This window comes from Theropithecus gelada, chromosome 1, assembly GCF_003255815.1.
Source record: "Theropithecus gelada isolate Dixy chromosome 1, Tgel_1.0, whole genome shotgun sequence".
Taxonomy (NCBI): Eukaryota; Metazoa; Chordata; class Mammalia; order Primates; family Cercopithecidae; genus Theropithecus; species Theropithecus gelada.
In genome coordinates this window covers 135,232,821-135,254,852 of record NC_037668.1, presented here as the reverse complement: position 1 = coordinate 135,254,852, position 22,032 = coordinate 135,232,821, and the positions used below count along the sequence as shown (strand labels likewise).

Sequence of the window (22,032 nt, the reverse complement as noted above, 5' to 3'; positions counted from 1 at the left end):
AAGTTAAGAACCTTTAAAAGATTAAGGGCCTCTAGCACAGCCAATACCCCGAAGACCTTGTGTATATCAGAGCAATAATCTTTGATATGAATGTTATGGTCCAACAAATATATCTCTGTTTAATGGTTCATTCATTCATTTAACATATGTTTACAGGGCTCTACTATGGGCACTACAAAACACAATTCCTACCCTTTGGAGCTCATATTCTGGAGGGGAATACGATATAAATAGATGAGCAAATAATGACCTATGAGATATCAGTTCTATCCTGATAGTCAGAGGTGGCCTGTAAGGAGTAAAACCATTGACATCTCTTCTGATTAGTCAGTGTTTATGCTGTCCCAGTTTGTAAATATTTTTACTATAATCCCCATAAAAAATTCAGAAGATGCATTTCAATAGGGTGGTCAGATAGGCCCCTTTGAGGTTTTTTAAGTGGAAAGCTGAATAAAAGTTAGGAAAAAACTATAGGAAGATATTGAGAATGCAGATCGAAGCCAAGAAGCAGGAATAAACTGTGTTACAAGGAACAGCAAGAGAGTGCAGCTACAGAGGACTGAGCAAGGCAGGAGCAATGAGAGTGGAGGTCAGAGAAGAATGCAGGAGCCAGATTAGATAGAAACTTCCAGGCAGTAGTAAGGCTTGAGATATGATGTTGAATGGACACAAAGTTATGAGAAAAATTGAACAAGGAAAGTGCCAGACTGGCTGAGATGTTTAAAATTATATGCATACATATATTATTATATTACATACAATGTCTCTATTTTATAATAGTTTATATTATACAGTATATAAATGATGTTGATAGCAGGACAAAAGTGGGGAGCAGGGAGACGAATTAGGAGATACTGCGGGAGTCTAGCCTGGAGACACAGCTGGTTGAGACCTGGCTGTTGGCAGTGGAGAAGGTAAAAAGTGGTTGGGTTTGCAATTGACGGTTTTGCTAACAGCACTTGCTGATATATGTTGTGAGAGATATAAAGGAGTTAAAGAGGATTCTTAGATTTTTCATCTTCAGCAGCTAGATGAGTATAAGTTGCCATTTACAGATATGGGAAATACTAGAGGCAGAATAGATTTAGGAAGAAGAAATCAAGAGTTCTATAATAAACACATTAAGTTTAAACTGCCTACTAGACATCCAAGTAGAGACAGCATGTAGGCAGTTGGCTATATGATAACAGTTGTTATTGATACTGTAAAAAACCAAAAACAAAACAAAAGCATCACACTAACCACTTTTCTCAACACCTCACCCACAAGAATATGATTTTGTTAACTAGCCAACAGTTGCTGACTTATTATTCTGTTTTTTACATGATGAATACAATATGTACTCTGCTTTCTATGATTTCTAACAGCTTATTTCCATTTATATGAACATGTTAATGGAAAAGAAAGCAAGAATGGAAACAAACACTGTTGATCAGTTCTCTTATCTCTGAATGAAGACACTCATCACGTAATATGTATTTTCAACGTTCCATACACTCTGTTTACACAATCCAATTTTCTGAGGCTATTTCAGATAAAAGGCTTTTTAAATAACAAAATCATAGTATTATAGCTCATAGCCCAAATCATAAATGTTATTTTTTAAAAAAGGTTTTCACTATGGTTTTATTCCACACGCTACAAATAAAATTAGGGGGGAATAGAATAGTTTAAGAGTGGAAGGTAGGTGTCAGAGTGGGTTTATATCCTCTTTGCATGACTTACTTACAATAATTATTTAACCTCATGCTTCAGTTACTCTGGTGAGTAAGGATAAGACAGGACTGAGGATTATAAGAACCAACACAGTCCAAGCTTTCAGTACAGTGCATGACACCAGGTAAGTTCTTCATAAATATCAGCTACAAGTATTATTTGTAAAAATATAGCACGAGTTCAATTCAACAAGCATGTAACTACTCCTATATGCATCACACCATGTTCGGCACTATAAAAGCACTGTCTCCCGTGATGGCTAAATAGAACATAATTCTGAGCCAGATAGTAGCCACATTGATGAGTATGCTCCCTAACACCTCATATAAGATTAGTCTTTCTAAACTTTGAAACAAAAACCCATATGGAGTGGCCCAGGCATCAACAATCAACCTCAGATTAGCATATTGGCCACCAACTCATTTTCTCTATGTCATGCACACAGCTTCTGTAACTTACGCAGACCACACACATTGGATTTTGTTCTGTCTTGAGAGAGCATGCAGATGGTCCACAATATGAATGACCTCAGTCCACTCTGACCCACAAAGGAATCCAAAAATTCTGAATGTCATTTTCAAAAAGATTGAGGTCCTTTGGTATAACCTTCATATGACCTACAAATCTCAGCTCTCCATATCTGGCAGATAATTTATAGTTTTACACATCCCACATTCATGTCTTCTGGCACCTATGCACACACTAAAATATCTTTCTTTGAAATAGAGAATTCTTTTTCTAGAACAGTCTTTTAACTTCTCAGCAGGCTTCATGTTCCTTACACTTGTCTAATCTTTTCTACCAGTTTATAATTTCTTCCTTCATACAAATCACTATAGAGGAACCATGACAACATTGCTGAAACACAAGACTAACTTCCAGACCATGCTTAGAAATTGTTTGGAAGCGTACTTGATTTCTTCATTTTATGACTTCCAAGAAGGAAAGGGAGCAACAGGAAAGCAACAAAATGTCACATACGATGGTGAAAAATCACTGTGCAGACATGACCTCATGATAATGTCGGCAGCTGGACTTCTCAATGGACATTAACCCTCTGAAACAAAAGGGCTATTTCTTTGTACTGGAGCAACACTTAGTTCAATTCTTTATTTAATATTTTAGAAGTCAGCCTCAAAGTAGGTCAAAGAGAAAGCAATTCTGCTTTTTCCTCAGCTCACATCTTTAATTTCCATGGAATAGATGCTATATGAATCTATCTATTCCTAGCAAGGTGAGAAGAAATTGACAACCTGCCGATCTCAGTAAGTTCTTTCCAATATTATTCTTATGAAACAAATGTAATTTTCCCCTTTTGTAAGCAAAGAAACTCTGAAATTTCTAAATGGCACACAAAAAACCAGACTGCCCATTAGTCTGGTGAATTAAAACCAAAGATTTCACACCAGCGGTTTTATACAAGGAATATAAAGGATATTCAACTTTTTTCAAAGGGACTGATTCTAAGTGGATAGGATGCTTTGCCTGAGAGTAAATGACAACTTTGCTAAGTTCTTATAAGGAACAAAAGACAGAAACAGGCACTCAGATGAATCTCTCCCAGCCCTAAGATTATGTCTCTGCCACCAAAATCCAGTGCAGAAACACATAACAGTTCCACAAAATGAGGAGCGTGGAAAAGTCTCTGAAATGATACCTGTTCTTATGGTAAAAAGATGTTCATATTTTGAACTGATTACACTGACAGAAAATTGAGTTTCTGTAAAAGGTCCAAATACTACATATATATAAATAAATATTAATTTTTGGCTTTAGTAAAAAGTTAGAATCTAAGAGGCAAATAGTACAAAGGAGTTAAAACTCTTACAGTTAGCAATAAAGAAATTTAAATAGCCAAGAAACATATTAAAAATCAACCCTCTCAATACATGCATCTTTTAAACATGAAATGCCATTTTTACCTTCAAATATGTCCCTATATCAATCTCAAATTTAAAACATTATAACCTTAGGAAAACAGATGTGGGAATAAGATAATTTTGTCATTATTATTTTGGTTAAACTCCGTATCCTCATTTACTTGCTAAGGCCTTTTAGTGGACGAAAATGAGAGAATACAATGTGCAGTATTGATGAGGATCTAATGACTAGCATAATTGCATAACTTGCTGGTAGAACTATAAATTGTTAACTATCTTTCTGGTGGACAATTTGACAACACCAATCAAGAACCTTAGAGTATAAAATCCAAAAAACTGAAATGCCTAGGAATAGAAGGCTGACTGAAGAAATATTCATATGGTAGAATACTATACAACAGTTTATCTCAAAAACTTCATGTTAAATTTAAAAAAGGATATTATGCAATGTTTGGTACAGTATTTTTCCACTTATTCAAGTTTCAAAAACAATGCTACATATAATTTGTGGATCATAATCAGTATATAATTTCCAATTAGTTGTTAAGCAAGAGAAAAGAATATAATGGAAGAAAAAATACCAGAGGCCATAACACATAGAAAGTGTAAGTTCCGTTTTGTGAAGCTTTTGTTTTGGCTGTGTATGGGGATAAGTGTGTGTTTACTGTGTTCCAACATAAAATCTATTTCTCACTGTGGATCGATTTAAAGCAAATTTTAAAGCCACAGGTATAGTTTACAAGGTGTAATTTACTCATCTTCAGCTTATTGCTTCCAAAGAGATCTCCTGACTTCGCTTAATACCGTGTGGTCAAGGCTATCTTCCTTCTTCCTCCAGAAGCACAGACAAAAGAGAGCAATGACCAGAGAGAGGGACCTGCCTAAGTTCCCTGACAACTCTTTGCCCATGACTGACACGGAGTATACATTCAACGGCAGTTCCATCCCTAGACCACACAGGAATGCAGCCCTACCTTTTTAGCCTCAATTAAATACAATACAATGAGCTCAACATCCTAAAAACACACAGCATTGAAGTCATTTTGCCATATCATTCTTTAAAAAAATTACTACTATGTTTTCCACGTTTATTTTTGTCATTGTATATCCTTCAGAAATATTACTTTAATAGCTATACATATTCTATTATGTGGCTATACAATATTTTATTTAATGGCCTTTTCACTTTGATATCTTGATGTTATTTTCATTCTTTTTTCCTTGGGTTATAATGCTGTGCTGGACATAAATCAGGACAGTCTTCTTTATCTCAACAGATTCTTATTTCCTCACATACCAAACCTCCTATATTTAATTAGAAATAGAAAAAATAAATCTCATATATAGTCTAGAGAAAGAGAGATTTCAGTATGTGAGTTCAGAGTAGATTTTGCCTCTACAATTCCTTTTTTGAGAGCAGCATAAGCTGCCCAAGTACGGTAGCTAAATTTTGCTAATTGCCTCTTAATTTACAGAGGAAAACACTAGATTTATGATAAATGTGTTCAAGAAATAGAAAACATTATGCTAATCAAATACAGGCATGTGTCACGTTATGACAGGGATACATTTTGAGAAATGTGTCATTAGGTGATCTCATTGTGTGAACATCATAGAGTGTACTTACACACATCTAGATGGTGTACCCTGCTACACACACATAGGCTATATGGTGTAGCCTATTGCTCCTAGACTACAAGCCTGTACAGCATGTCACTATACTGAATACTATAGGCAACTATAACATGATGTTAAGTATTCGTGAACCCAAATCTACCTAAACATAGAAAAAGTACAGTAAAAATACAGCATTTTAATTTCATGAGACCTCTGTAGTATAAACAGTCCCTCATTTACCAAAACATTATTATGTGGTGCATGACTTTACAATATTCAAATCAATTAATTAGCTAGAACCATGTTATCATGTATTTGCTGCCTAGGAGTATGTTAAATGCTATGAGAAATAAAAAACAATATAATATACAGTCTTTAGTGAATTCCTACTATGCATTAGCAAGTGTGGTGGCCCTCTCACATATCATCCCACTTAAAGAGTAATGACCCACTTAAAGAGTCAGAATACAGTAAACATATGAAGAAAATGTGTATGTGGGTGTATAAATCAATAAGATCTAATGAGGTGCTAAATGGTGGAATACAGTTCAGTACACAGGCAGTGCTGGCTACTATATATGTCTATCTAGATATAGAGATATATACATATTACATAGATAGATAGATAGATTTAACAAGAGTTAAAAAGTCAAGAGAATTATATGACCTGAAATTAACTTGAGCTAGATATTGAAAGATAGGTGGCATCAGAGTAAGTGGAGAAGAGCACGGACTATGCTAAACAAAAGGAATGTCTTCTGCTTGTCCTCCTAGAGACAAGAGATGACATGAGGTAAAGGGCTTCATGGTGATAACACTAGTCCTCAAAATCAGAGGATCAAGAGACCATCCTAAAGCCCATGTTAAACACAAAACAAAACAAAACAAAACAAAATCAAAGAAAAGCAGAGCAAGCCTTCCAAAATTCTGGAGAATATGTCCATTGTACTTCAAAACAGTCCAGGGAGACTGATGTTTTAGGACAATACTTCTCACACTTTTGCAAGTGATGATCCTCTAGACTAAAATCAGACAAGGTTATCTCCTGGGGGACAAAGGAAGTAACTTCAGTATTCCACTGCAAAGCAGTCACTATTTTGAGGTCTCATATTTCACCTTTAAAAATCTTGCATCTCTGCATTCGGTTAAATGTTTCCCCTAATCTTAATGTGAAATTGGAGTTCCAGGTAGATAAGCCATATTTGTTTTACTCAACATATTCTGGTATCTCTTAAATTAATAACTATATATGCATATTTGAAATATATATGTATAGATAGATATGGATATAGATATAGATATAGATATAGATATTTCAACCTGATATATATATCAGGTTCTTTATTGTGTTGTTCCTCTTCCATCCTGGCCGTATCTGCCAGATATAAGAAGTTAACCAGGCCACCATTAACCATTAACCAGGCCACCAGGCAGTCATTAAAACACTGTGCCACCATCTGCTCCACCCAGTTTTTTTTGTTTGTTTTCGTTTTTGTTTTTTTGAGACAAGGTCTTGCTGTGTTGCCTAGGCTGTTGTGCAGTGGCGTGATCTTGGCTCACTGCAGTCTTGACCTCCTGGGCTCAAGAGATCCCCCCACTTCAGCCTCCCAAGTAGCTGGGACTACAGGTGCATGTCACCATGTCTGGCTAACTTTTGTAGAGATGGGGTTTCTTTCTGTTGCCCAGGCTGGTCTTGAACTCCTAGACTCAAGAGATGCACCTACTTCAGCCTCTCAAAGTGCCGAGATTACAGGTGTGAGGCACCACACTTGGCCAACCCAGACTTTTTTTCTCTCCTTTTCTGGCACTGTTTAATATTAGGCATTTGGCTACCAGATAGTATTTTCCAAGTGGCCCTTTGACATGTTGCAAAATAATATTTCACCTTTAAATTCTGAGTGCTGATCTTATTTCTCTATTCTTCTACCCTCTGAATAAACACTACTTTGTATTATTTTTGCTCAGGACTTCCATTGGCCACAACGACCATATGCTATTTGACTTTGGTTATCTCCACCACCACTAGGTTTCGCATGTGCCGAATGCTCTGCTCACTTCACTCTGCACACGATGGTTTGCAGTAATATTTGTGAGGCTTTAGCTCAACAAAGAGCACTTAGGCACACTATCTGGGACAATAAATGACATGAGGTGGTTTTAGGTTTTGTTGCCTTTGCCATAATCTTCATCAGCTCCTTTCTAAGACCTCCCCAACAAGCCATGCATGCTATGCCAAGGCAGTTTCAACTCAAATCCAGTTGTCCCCTTCCAATCAGATTGCCAGTCATAGTCCCCTGGAGATGCTATAGAGTCCTGATGAGAAGTAGTGGGCAATAGGCTATATGCTCCCAAATTCAAAAAACAGGTAGAGTACTTTAGACATGATGCAATAGATCATAAGGAGCTATTGTACACTCCTCAGAAAGGAAATACTTGATATAGTGGTATATCAGAAAGACTGATTTCCTTGGAACTTAATTCATTCCAAACATGAGTTAAACTTTTCTAAGAAATAAGTCTAAATAATGAACGAATAACAATGAAGTGTTAATAATGAAAGAACTGAAGGTTTTAAAAAATTCCATTTTGGCATAATTAAGGGATAAGGCAGTTCAAATGAAAGGTGTCACTGTTATTAAAACTTCATTCATTTACTGAATTATGTTTCATGTGAACAGAGTGTATTTTAAAGATTATTTGATTATTATATAAGTCAATGTCATTTCCAGTTTTTGGAAAATTGATAGTAATTGTCATTGAAAATGTAACGGAGTTTATGAAATAAATTTCTCAAGGGCCACCTGATAGCCACCAGATGGCAACCTGAGCCAAAGGTAAATCAGAACTTGAAGTTATAGATAGCCCTGAGACTACGAGTTACCAGTCACTCATCTCTCAGGGTTCCTTTGAAACCACAAAAACACAAAGACTTTCTACCACTTCTGTAAATTCCATTGGAACATAATGAAATATGCTCTACCCACAATGCTTACAATAATTAAAGTTTTTTTTTTCATAATAGAAGTCTATCTAGAAATAGCACAATATGGAATGATCATTAATAGATCTGTTAAGGCCCTTAAATAAATGCCTATCGAGAGCACAGGCACGCATTAGTAAATTTCCTAAGGAAAATCCATTTTCATTTCACATTCTGACATTTTATTTAGAAAAATTATACCTTTTCTTTTAATTATTTCAGTAAACATAATGAGGTTATTGCTAACTATACCTCAGAGTACTTTATTTTCTCCAATTTTTTAGTAATATGAGTCTACTTGTAATTAAAGGCATGCTGCATTAATGATGCTGAACGTCTCCAAGGGAAACATTTAATGTCCACCTCATAATATTATGCCAAAATTACATGCACAGAAGACTTTTTAATAATCTTTGTTTCCTAATTTAGTTTTGATTGGCTCTGAAATCCATAGCAGCACTCAAGGGCTTCCATTTCTACAATCATCAGCACTTCTGCACCATAAATTGTACAAACGCACATGAGTTCTTCCGTCTGTAGGCTCTTTTTCAAAGCATCTGTTTAACTTATCCAGAAAATTAGCTGCAGGATAGAGATAATTGCAGATAATTTTGCCATTTTTAAGCCACTGGGGTGTACGCAAGATATGACAGCTAACTTTGTCTAAACACAAAGAAAAAGTCATAGCTTTGTGTTGTCACTTCAGCTTTACACACAGGTTCAGATCATCCTCTCTGCTCTTTATGCAAATTGAAACAAATTGTAGTCACTAAATGATCTGTGTTTCCTGACAAAGCTCTGCCACCTGAAGCTTTCAATGTTGCTGAAAAGATAGGATCTATTCAAATGTGTTCTCCCAGCCTAAAAAAGAGGGTTAACCCCCACCTTCCCTTCAGATTCTTCCCCATTGATGAAAACAGAGATTGTCTTTAGCCATCATCAACTCAAAAGGAATACATCAACTTAAAAAGAAAATGTATGTTTTTAAATATACACAATTTGTGTATATATATGTATATGTGTATATACATACACACACACGCATATATATACATACACACATTTATCTTCCTTATCCACTATGATTAATAGAAATGGCAGTGCTCTCCTGAAAAACTAATGTTTATAAATACTGGTACAATTAATATAGAACAATTTTAAAGTACTTCACATTGAAGATTTATTAACTATGCCATCCAGGTTAATAAGCAGAGATCTATTGTTAAATGGAATCCATATGCTCCTTTTTTTCCCGAAATTTTACTCTATATTAAAATAAATGCAACATTAATGGATAGTCACTGGCATATAATGATGAAGTCAATGAAAAAAGCAGCAACACGGACTCTTAATGCAATGCCAATGAACTTCAACTTTATATTAAAAAAATCGGCCTGAGGAATTATAGGTATTTCTCTCAGCACATGTTCCCTTGGTGCTCAGAACAGCTATAGCCACAGCTAATAGGAGTGTCACTAGCTGAACAAGTGATTACTGGAACAATTTTGCAGCAAACCTTTACATATAGGGGCTAACCGGTGGCTGTATTCATGTGGCAGCTCCCCTGATGTAATAGGCCATAACGACTCTGAGGGAGCAGGTATGGATGCAAGTGTCAAGGAGGGGAGAACACATAAGTCATAACACAAATGACTTTATGGATCCCCATTACACCCTGGGCTAAGGAGTACCTAAACAGGTTTGATAGGACGGCATCCTGAGACAGTTTCCCAACCTTGGGTCAGGAATCCTCACACTAAAGAGTTTTATGGAACATCCAAAACTGCAGAGAGGAAGAGTTGCTATATTAGGCCATTACCATTGACGTGGTATATAATATGCATACAAATAGTCCCAAGGTGTATATTTAAAGGATAGATTATTAAATTTGTTATGCCAATCATATGCATATTAAGGAATACAAATTAAGCACTGATAGGCAACATTTCACAAATCTTACATTCTCCCTTGGAAAACCATTCTGTCCAATGACAAGTTTACATCCCCCAGGGCTTCGAAATATCTGCGTCACTCTAAGATGCAGCGTTTTAAAGACTGTCCTGCAGAGTTTCATGTGATCATACAAAGTATACACGTTACTGCACTTGAGAAAGCTGAGGGATATTTTAATTCTTTTTTCCCATTTGGTCTCTAACATCACTTAGCCAGTGGACTGAGAGGAATTGACTCGTTTAAATACCTTAGACCATGTCCCTTTGAAAGACAGACATGGGAAGATCTGTAACATGCCCTTTGCACTCATGATGGGAGAAAGAGGCAAGCTGAAGACACCAAGTAAACCCTTCAACATGACAGACAGGAGGAGTGCTGAACAAGCATGCTCTGGCCAGAGACTGAGATCAGGGAAGCTGCACCCACAGATCACACCTTGAAAACATCACACAGGGCTTGTGAGAGGGAAAACAGCACCCTGGGAAAGGAAATTTGCTATTCTACTTAGATCTGGAAATTATTAAACAATTCCAGAAGGAACATGTTGTTACAAGTGTCATGTAAACCAATATATAGAGCTAGAGTGTTCTCAGTAATATGCAGACTTGGCCCGGAACTCATCCTCTGCTATAAGGAGTAGAAGACTACACAACCTATCACCCAAACAGCAATTTCAATCCACATCTATAATGAGCTCTTATAGTTGACCTTTTATGAGAAATTATTAAAGACCTCACATAAAGCCTCCACAAATGTCTCTGCTCCTTTATAGATTTATTATGATTTTGCTAATGTGTTTGAATAAACTCCTTCTCTGGAAGTCTCTGCTTTCCAAAATGCAACTTCTTTGCACAGCACATACCTGTTCCCAGAGAGATGGGTCCTCTCTTTGAAATATTTAGTCTTTCAGGGCACTTTAGTCACAGTGACACCTAATAGCCCAGTGCTTTTTCTCACTCTCCACAAAATCAGGTTTGGACTATAATTCAAACCAGTCCCCAAAGGCACTTCTGAAAAATGGCAAGCCCTTAGCTTTAAGGTGAAAACACTCTTTATTGCTCAAAATTGTTTCCTGTTACAAAACCTTTTTTATGCTGCTAGGTCTAAGATGATCTTATGCTAATTTAACTCACTGGGGACTGTGAACAGATGCTACTTTGATTAATAGTATCACTATCCTGAAAATGCCAGGCCAGGTTCAAAATAATATAGTCAGGTAAGATTACTATTAAAATCTGCCATACAATTACATCTATTATGTGGAGAAAAATGGGATCACAGTTCTTGTGTGAAATAAAAACCACCTATAACAAAAAGAAAAAAAAACCATAAACCAAATATACTCACCATCTTAACTCTTTAGCACATTAATGTATACCATTTTAATCACCAGCCTCTTTACTAATACTTAAAGAAATATTGTCAGCTATGTCTTTCATAAAAATTCAATGTGTTACCCTAATATTACCTTTTCACATGGTATTTAACTTTCTATGCAGGAAAAAAAAGACTTATATAAGCCATGAGAAAAATGAATTCTGTAACTTTGCTTATCAAAAAAAAAGTATCTGAATTTATACATGCTGAGCCCTTGCTTTTCAGCAAGTAAGTTTTCTATGTTCCAAAAGTCATCTTTAAAATGTACATAGAAAACTATGACCTTGACAATAAGGGGAGTTGGCAAATAAGATTTTTCTGGAAAAACCTCTCACAAGGCTTTAGTCCCTCTCTCCTCTATTTTTTTTCTTGCTGATCTCCTAACCAAGGACTCCCAAATCATAGCCGCCTCCTGATGAAGATAATTATGAGATCTAGTCTCTCCTTGAACTACAGAATTTGGGATGGCTTTATACACATATGTGAAGAAACATTTGTGTTTTTAAAGTTGGTTTGCCAATGCATTTTATCCTTAACATGACAGATATGACCTAATCATATTTCTAACCTCCAATCTAAAATTTAACCTTCAACTGGACTTTTTCTTTTATAATATATGCGATAGTATATCTGCCTCAGTGAAACTATTGGTTTTCAGGGAAGCAGAAAGTAAGTTCCTTTCAGGGCATCAATCGCAGTGTGCAAATTGTAATTCCAGGCAGGGTAAGCCTCCACTGAGAAAGAAACTAGCCTTTTAACACAAATCTGCCACCTGCAGATTCAACTTATTGCATGAATTGTCTTCACACTCACCACATCTGTATGTATATGCGATTAGACTCTATTTATATGAAATATTTGATGTAAAAGGGTTACCTCACCATTGCACAGAATGTCTCAGGAGGGTCTCCACAGGTAATATCCGGAGGATCAAGTTTCACTTTCAGATATTTTGTCATGTCCGTGGATTCCGGCTGGCAGGCCATGTAATCCCAAACTTTCCCTTCTTCTGTGTAAATCTGAGTCTTACACAGATCATAATGTCCCCAAACCAAAGGGTAGGGCTGCATCACTGAGGACACTGTAACCCAAAGGGCATGAATCGACAGGAATCTTGACAAATACATCTCTAAATTCTTTGTAATCTTCTTGGAAACTAAAGCAGAGCTTGCTTTATGATCTGCGATCTTTGTCTAGTTTACATATATGTACATATATGTATGTATGTATATGGGTAGGTAGGTCTGTGTATTCTTTTAAAAAATGAGGATGGGACCTCAAAGCAGATCCCAAAACCGAAAATGAAGAGTTAAGATACTGTGCGTATTCAGGTATATTGAGGACTTTGGTGGAAGCCTAACATACTTGTGTGTTAGGCGTTAACAACTTGTAGCTTTTTCTTTGTCCTAGAACATATCTATTAGACTCAGGTCTAGTTTGGTTTTTGTAAAATATGTCCAACTGCAGATAATAATTTAGCAAAGTGATGGCTCTCCCGTTGTACATCCGATAACCCTGAGTGATCCTCAATGTTCACAGCTCACAAGGGACGCTCAGGCAGGCTGAGATATCAGTATCTGAAGCAAAAGGATGAGTGTCCATAGCCCGGTGTCTGTTTCCCATCAATCATTCTTTTCTTCTGGCACCAACACCCTTTTAGAAACAATAAGAGTAAGAGTTATTGTCCCAGAATCAATGTATTACGAAACGTACAATATGTTGACATTTTGGAGGTCTGATGCAATATAAAGCAAATTGTTGTAATACGGATAACCTTTACTCAGCTGTTTTGCTAGAATGAGCAAACCATGGAAATCATTCACATTGGGGAGAATTTCGATATGAAGGATTTAACTCTTCCATAACAAAGACAGACACGTGTGTGTGAGTTACAGGTTTTCACTTCAAAAATTACATTTCCATCTTGACAAAACTGAGAGCAAGCAGCTACATTTGAACATTTCTCATACACTGCAGTGCTAGAAAATCTTCCAAGAGAACAATGGGGTAAATGAGTGCTTTTATAATGATGACAAAGATAGGACAACAACTTATATCCCTTTTGTCTCTTGACAAAGAGACCCTAAAAATCTCCAAATTCCTTGTACATTTCTTAGCTTTTGTTTGCTGGAGTGAAAATCAGCATTGGTAGCATAAGCCTGTCCCTGTGGATTTGCTCATTATATTTGAAGAATTTAGCATATTTTGTTTAGTTGCATTTAGTAATAAAGATAACTTGGCTCTCTAAAAAAACATTCAAAAATAAAACCAAAGGAGCAAAATTTCCTTTCATAAGAATTTTCTATATTTTTACATCTTTTTATAGCCATTACATGTGCATTTGCCGTTACTTTTTGCAACAGAAGAGAATTTGTCCCAAAGGCAAATATTGTAAGCTGCTTTAAAACTAAAAGCTCTGTAGTAAAATGCACAATTTAAAATGCACATATAAAAATAGCCAAGGGTGAGTTAACAGGCCATGAAGCAGAATAATATGGCACTAATTCTAAGAGAAAATAAAAATTACTGTGTAAAAGCACTTTTGGTTAACTGATAATGCACCCTACATAACTATGGCTACAAGTCATTGGTGAGTTTAAGTGGCCACTTTTCTATTTAGAGATCACTATCAAAATCTAAACAAATGCTAACATTTGGAAACCAGGTATTTAAAAATATATTTTCTTAATTAGATTATTTATATTTATAGTCTAAAAGTTAACTGATTTTAAGCAATGCAAAAAGGACAAAAAAAGCCTACAATTTTAGAAAATTCTATTATAGACCCTTCAATTCACATTAAACGGTTGAAATATGGAAGTTCACTATCTTCAAACAATCTTATAAAGGGAATTCATTATATTTAAATAATGTACCATCTTAAAATGAACTAAGCCACAGAGACTATGAAATGCCAACAGATGGTTGAATTGTGTTTCCATAGCAAAGTAATTTATAATAATTGCTTTATGGATGCAAGTGCAATTTTCATTATATTCAATTCATAAAATGTTATCATACAGCTGCAATTTGTGATATTTACTATTAGAAAAAGTGTTGAATATTTGAGTTCCTATGAAGCAATAATTAGTAGTTTGTCTAAACATGTATAAACTACAGATTTGAATCGGCCTCTTCCTTGTAACCTAGAGACTATACTGTGTAAAGCACATTTTGAAATCTTAAGCTAAAAAGAAAAAAAATCAGAGAAGCATGTGTTGTGGCTACTACAGCCTTCTGCTTTTTTTCAGATTCATTAGTAATTTTAAGTTGATATTTTCAGACACATCCAACAATTTGACAATTAATAATCTGAGAAGGTGTTAAAGTGATGCAAATTTACATTTTTGAGATGACTTTTTCAACTGTGTTTACTAGTTTTTATAAGAGGAAATAAATACTTTCCAAGGGGCGGGGGGATGTAGGCATTATAACTGAAGCAGTGTAAAATCTACTAGGTCAGAAATTATTAACTTTAATTCTTAGTTTCAAATACACAATAATTTATTTATCAAGAATGATATAATCTTGAAGACCTGGAATTGACTGTTTTGAGTTTGAATGGAGTGAGCATTATGTGTTTATTTTTAATATTAGTTTGAAAATACCACTTTAAATATATTTGAGTGCTTCCTGGAGATTAGTCTTCACTTTCTTTTTTAACCAACAAAGGATATTCTCCTCATCCATTTATTCTCGGTTACTCTGTCCTCAACCACATTTTGCATTACTGCAACCACAAAATAAAGGGTGACCATACATTTGAACACTAAGGAAATGTATATGAACCCTTTGCTATCTCCTGACAGAACAGCAATCCCAATATAACGAATTCTCATTAAAGTATACCAGAATTATAATGATGGTCATTACACAGAATTATGGACTACACCATTGATCGAATTTAGAGAACTGACAAGGAAAAATGCAGAGGAGTGCAAGATATTTGAATATTAGGCAGTTGCAGGACTGTGCAACAGACATTCTTGACAAGAAGCAGCCAATTATAGCTTAAATTTCTGGCACATAACCAGTTGTGATTAATAGTTTTCCATTACATTACAGACATATTATTAATGTATTAAAAATGTCAAGCTTTGGCAAGCACTAATATGGCATGGCTCAGTTAGTCTGCAGAGTTTACATTTAATGAGCTCCCATTGACACAGAAAAAGATATTGACCACGGCATATTACAGATCAGGAGCAGAGGGACACTAAGCTGTTATTTAACATAATTATTTGATTTCATTCTAATTTTTATATTTGTACTATCATTATGTATCCTGCATTTCAGGGTTTTCTTACTTTTCAGTGTCACATCCACTTCAAAAGAAATCCTCTTAACTTCAAATTAGTAAGAAATTAAATCCATGAACTTCCATGACACACAATGGAAAAGCAGCCTCTGAAAATCAGGAATTTGTTATTAAAGTATAATTACAGATTTTTCGAAGAAACTGCAATGATGTAAAAATAGAATATTATTTACACCTTAACCTCCACTATTTAATGGCACTTTGTCTATCTGCTGTGCTTTCAAACAGGTTAAAATTATCAATAGCTTCTAAAAGCTAGGTCCTCACAGCAAATAGCTAGGGAAACCAATTATGAGAAGGACAGTGAATAACGTATTTGGGGACTTAACATACTAAACCTATCCCTTCTGGCCCATAACTGAACTAATTGTGAAGTGACGTGGCCTTTGAATTTGTCTCAGGTGTCCGTATCACCTAAATAAGAACAGATTCAGAAGAGCTCTGGGCAGCTCCAGTTCTACCTCTTCACTTTGCAAACCTTGGGAACTCACTGTAATCAAATAATGCTATCACCTCTACTTGGGAACTAAAGTACTGAGAAGTCCTCTTTGATAAAAAATACCCATTAATAGGTATTTGCAGAACCAATGAAAAAAGATAAAATTATGTCATGGCCCTCAATTTGATAGATATTATTGATCAGGACTAAAATGGGCTATAAAATGCCTTTGCACACATAGAACATGTATTTGTCCAGGATTCTGCAGCTAATTCCCTTCCACCTTGGATTAATTTTGCAGAAGCCATTTTCGCAGGCCCTTTCTCTCATCAGAAAAAAAGCCTCCCACAATATTACATGGAATTAATAGTGATTAATATTTTATGCAATTATATTCCAAAGCAATTGCCAATTTCATCAACTGAGAGGAAGATATTATCAGTAAATCTCCTAATCTAGCTGGTTTTCAGCATTCATTTTATTATATAATCTCACTAGCAGGTGGGAATGGTGGTAGTAAGCTATTTCTTTCATAAATATTCAGCTTTTCAAAGGTACTTGAAATACATAACTATTGACTCATTCCTCATAGACATTAAGAATTTTATAAACATGCATTTTCTGAATGGGAAGAAACAAAAGGAAAATTGACTATATAGATCAAATTGACTATATAAATATAAAAAGATAAAGATATACAAAATTATAACCTATCAAAATTAGCAGCTTCCAGCAGTCATAATGAAATTTATTACACAAGATATTTCAACATGTATTCAATGCTCTTTGCACTTATTTGTTCTGAAGAAAGCATTTTCTAGTCATCTTAATGGAAAACATATGCTTCTATCCTTTTGTTAACTGTCTCTCAAAATATAAAGAATTTAACATGTACTGCAACATCATTGGCATACCTTACTCACACTTGATTGGGTATTATGAGTAACTGTCTATCATGAGATTCTTAATAAACCTAAATAACACACCTTGGTATTTGAAAGATCTCTATTTTCATTGAGAGAAGACTGATTCGAGAAATTAGATAGTACATGTTTTGCAGGATGATTGAGGATGGGACAATACCCAAAACTATTTCAGAATCAGTTAAGCCTAGAAGAAATCTGGAGTTTAATTACCACATGAAAAACAAATATTTAATTCTAATGCAGGGAAGTTCAGAGATCTAAGGTGTCAAATGCATATATGAGAAAATCTACACCCACCTGAAGTTTTGAAACAGAACTTTGGATTCTGCAAATAAAAATTTTTTTTTAAAGTATGCTAAATCTCATACTAACCTAAGACTTTACTAATATAATCTCTTATGCAATATAATTCACACACATATATTTCAATGTTAACATATAATTGGTTTTCAAAGTTGAATCCAATTTTCTTTTTTCCAAGTGACTTGATGCCTTTGTAACTAAAACTCTCCAAATTTTTATGACACTTAGAAAACCTATCAAATAAATGTGTAATGATTTAACTTTTTAAACAAATTACCTGATATGTTTCAGAATAATAATGGAAGCAAAGACAGGTATTTGCACCACTTGCAAATATACAAAAGGAAACTGCAAAATACATTTGCCTCCTCCTAAAAAGGCTAACCTGAATCATTTTAACACATACACCCAGTGAAAGCTGACAAAACAAAAATACTAATAGGAAACCAGCTTCAAGTTCAAATAAACTGTTTCCATACAAAAGTTTTAAGATTATCCCTCTTAAATTCCACAATAGGAAATATCGCCAAATTAATATTTCAGTACATAGAATCCTGAATGCCTTCATGGTGGTCTTCAGTGGTGAAATGTATCTCATTTCATGGCAATCCAGAAAAGAAAATATATCCTTGGAACAACATTACATGTGAAATACTAGATGCACATTTTCCTTGCATGTTGATCCACATGCAGAGATCCAAATTCTATCTTAATGAAAAACTGAAAGTTGCTTATCTTCAAAAAGAATCTTGGAGAGTTACTGAGCTGCTTTTCCTTTGCCAAAGAGAAAGGGAGGCGGGTAAGGCATTCAAAGTGACACAGTCCAAAATACTTAATGAAATGTGGAATTGCTAATTCCCTCACTAGAGATCCTCCTCAAGGTACAAACAAAACAGAAAAGCCTCCCCTAAAAAAAAAATTTTTGTAAAACTTTCCAACAAGCTTAACTATTAAGCGTATCTGAATAAATGACTTTAATGGAAGATCTTTCTGGGTTTTTTTTCTTTTCACTTCTGTAAGATAAAACAACTTTTAGTATTTTCAGTCATAAAACAGGGCCTTATTTCTAGAGCAAATCTACTGCCAGATTCACCATATGTTTAGTGGAGTTCTGAATCTTACTCAGAATTTTCCATTCCAAAGATTGACAATTTCTTATGAGGAGTGGCTCCATTATTCCCTGTATAAAAAGAAGAGGGGAGAGAGGAGGACCCTCTACTCACTGGAAATCTGTACCTGATGCAACTATAGGAGCTCAACCTGCGACTTTTCCAAGTAAAGTTGCTTTAAAATCCCCTCTAGGAATTTTCTTCCCTTGCCCTGTAAGATGACAGCCTACTCTTAAGTGGATTTCTGAAGGAAAAAAAAAAAAAAGTCCCCGGGTGAGGGTACTAAAATTAACAGCAGAGGGCGCAGTTTCTTTTTATATCTAAGTTTTTCCTTGTACGAATCACTTAATTGGTTATTTTAGGCCCAATAATATTCGGTATTATTTGTATTATATATAGATATCCACAGATCCATACAGGAGAGCAATTCAATGTCCCTAGCCGAATCCATCAACCGATTAATATGATGCCAGTAAAGAATATGAGAGAATATTCCAAACAGCATCCCTACACCAAGTCTCCCTCTTTCAATTTCCCTTTCTCCCCAGCTGCACAACATGGGATAGTAATGCTTTAATCTCGCACCAATAAAGGAGATTGAAAGAAGGGACTTCAAAAGCCCTCGGTGTGGCCACCAGATCCCCAAGGCCGGCAATAGGGCAAGTGTTTTTTGTTTGTTTGTTTTTGTTTTTTTTTTTGTTTGTTTGTTTGTTTTGCTTTTCCCCAAACAAATATAATCGGCGAAAGAAAGAAAAAATAACGACAATCCTCTTGAGCGATGTGTGTGGCCAGGTGTGCGTGAGAGAGAGCGAGCGCCGGGCGCCTGTCAGTCCGCGGAAGGAGGCTCAGACCCCGCGCCTGGGCTCGGGACAAAACAGGCGGACGCATCACCCGCCCGGGGCGCACCCCGGAGAAGACTTGTGTGTGGGTGTGAGCGTGTGCCGGTGTGTGTGCGCGCAGGGCTCCGCGCGCTGCCTCCTCGGGGCGCTTTACAAAGTTCCTCGCCCACCCGGAGCCTTCCCTCCCGCCTGTGGATCGCAGCGGGTGGGGGGGGGGGGCGGAGGGGGATGGGGAAACCCGGGGGAGAGGGGCACGGGCGAGAGGCGCGGGTCGCAGTAGGAGAGGCGAGCAGCGGGCACTTACCGTGTGGCTCGTTTGCCCTTGCGCCGGGCGGGAGCCGAGCCGACGGCGCGGGGCGGCGGCCCTGCCCTGCCCAGCCAGCCTGGTCCGCCTCGGGCGGCGGCCGCAGCAGCGGAGCCCGCGGGCGGCGCACGGGCGGGCGGCGGCAGCTCCCGCGGAGCCTCCTCCCGGGGAGGGAGCGGGCGGAGCGGGAGGGGTGGGCGTAAGGACCCGAGCCGCCGCCACCGCCGCAGCCCGGGGATCCCGATCGCGCCCGGCCGCCGGCGGGAGAGGACCCCGAGGACCGAGAACCCAGCGCCGGCCCGCCACTCCCCGCCGCTTAATTACCTTCGCCTCCACCCCCGGGGGGAGCCTCCTGCACGTCGCCCCCTCTTGGAGCCGGCACCCAGAGGGGGAATTCCTTCCCGTTGACGTCCTCTTCCGAAATGCAAAAGATCAGTGACTTTGACAGGTAGATGAGGGGGAGGGAGTAAGGGTGGGCGGAGAGGAAGAGAGGATGAGAAAGGTGCCTCTCCCTCCAAAAATATAGTGATATTAATAATGAGATTGCAGCCTTCGGAGGTCGTGCCAGCCCAGTCCGCTGCTCGCCGGCTCTCCTCCGCGCCTCCTCGCGCCGCTGCTTCTGACACTTCTCGCCTTAAACTTTTACTGAGGGATATTTTTTCTTTTTTCTATTTCTATTTCTTTTTTTTTTTCTTTTTTTCTTTTTTTTTTTTTTCAAGCCGCAGGACGATTTTCTGGTTCCCGGGGATCAGAACCAGCGGCCAGGCGGTTCTATGCCGCTTGGCACCGCTTTCATTTTATTTCAGATGAAGACGTTGAGCTTAGTCAGAAGGGGCATAAATCAGGACAATTAGCATTGGCGCCAAGAAGATCCTCTAGTACCAATTTCGCCCGGGCTTCCTTCGCGCATTCCTCCACTCAAGTCAGAAATGTCACTGCACATAGCGCTGATGGCTGCGAGACGCGACGCACCCAAAGTCCTTTTGATGAAATATACATGGCCCACGACGCTTCTGGATTGCGGCTCCCGGGCTCCCCGCCCCCGCCCGCGGCGCCCGGCCGGGACCCTGCTCCGAGCGGGCAGCGAGCTCCCGGCAAACTTAGGGGCTAGTGCCAATTAAAGAGTGAGCGCTAGAGCCGGAAAGGGGAGCGGCAAAGAAGCAAGCCCGGGGAAGCCGCAGCCCTTGGAGGGGTGGCATGTACGTTTCACTTAAAAAGCAGATCTTCTTCTGCAACTGCCAGCAAGTGGAAGGATAGCAAACCTTATACTACCTCGAGACCTGTGCGCTCCGAGCGGTCCTAACTCCGTCCCGCTCGCTGTTGCTGTTGTTGCTGCCGCTCCGGCCACCCCTGCTGCCGCTCCACGACCTCTGGGCGCTGAGGCAACAGGGCCCCCCTCCCCCTACTTCCCATCCCCCCGGCTCCTCCACTGAAGCGCCGTTACCAGTAACTCCTCGTGTACCTCCTACTTCTGCTGCCGTCCATCCCAACCCTCTCTCTTCTGTCCCCTCCCCAAACCGTTCCCAAGCACACCCTTCGCCGCTAGAAGTGATCACAATGGTGTTTTTCAACCAGCACTTCCTTTGCCCAGAGGCCCCTACAGCCCTAGACTGGAACCTCCTCCTTTAGAAATTCATTCCCCTTTAGAAAGTTGAAGTTCAAGGGAGAGCTGTGCATTTCAGGCTTCCTTGCCTTTTCTCAGAGAAAGACAAATGCTCCGATGCTCTAGGCTTCATTCCCCACCAAGGTGGGCTCAGACTCACCTGGGATCACTCTTAGCTACACATTAACGTCAAACAGAAACGAATCCGAACTTAGATAAGATAGGGAGACTTTCATTAGAAAGACTGACTATTGCAACAGGGAAAACGCTCTGATCTCAGAAATCTGCAAGCCTCTCAAAACCAAACAGAAATCGGCTTTTTTTTTCCCCCCTGTATATATAAAGGGAGCAAGCAACAGGGAAAGCCAAGTAGATGGGAGAAAAACTCGCTTCAAGACCCTCATGGTTGAACAAGAAATGTGTCTCTGTGGTCCAAGAATTTGGAAGATAAGCTAACAACGGTGAATGTTTCACATTTTAGTTCTTGCTCAGATTTGGGGGGCAAGCTAAAGTCCAGGGACCTGCTGGAGAGAAGCCTGACTCATGTTTGGTCAAGGCAAAGCTGGGGTGGGAAGAAATGGGCAATTGGGAACACTTAGTCACTGTGTGTCCCACAATTAAGGTAGGAGGCTGAGTAATTGGGTCATTTTTCTGTGATGACTGGGTGT

General features: G+C 38.1%; 1 protein-coding gene across 4 annotated transcripts in view; it reads right to left on the bottom strand.

The window, feature by feature from the left end:
• NTNG1 (netrin G1) overlaps positions 1 to 21,415 on the bottom strand; it is a 354,079-nt gene extending 332,664 nt beyond the window's left edge. For 2 of the 4 annotated variants that reach the window (XM_025366062.1, XM_025366082.1), the window contains exons 1-2: positions 21,034 to 21,315; positions 12,405 to 13,176 (exon numbers count right to left, since the gene is read on the bottom strand). In XM_025366062.1, coding sequence (XP_025221847.1) covers positions 12,405 to 12,650 — 246 coding nt within the window. In that variant the 5' untranslated portion in view covers positions 12,651 to 13,176; positions 21,034 to 21,315. Of the gene's footprint in view, positions 1 to 12,404; positions 13,177 to 20,085 lie in introns of all 4 variants that reach the window. The other 2 variants (XM_025366053.1, XM_025366072.1) reach the window with 2 other exon arrangements.
• Positions 21,416 to 22,032: the final 617 nt, after the last annotated feature.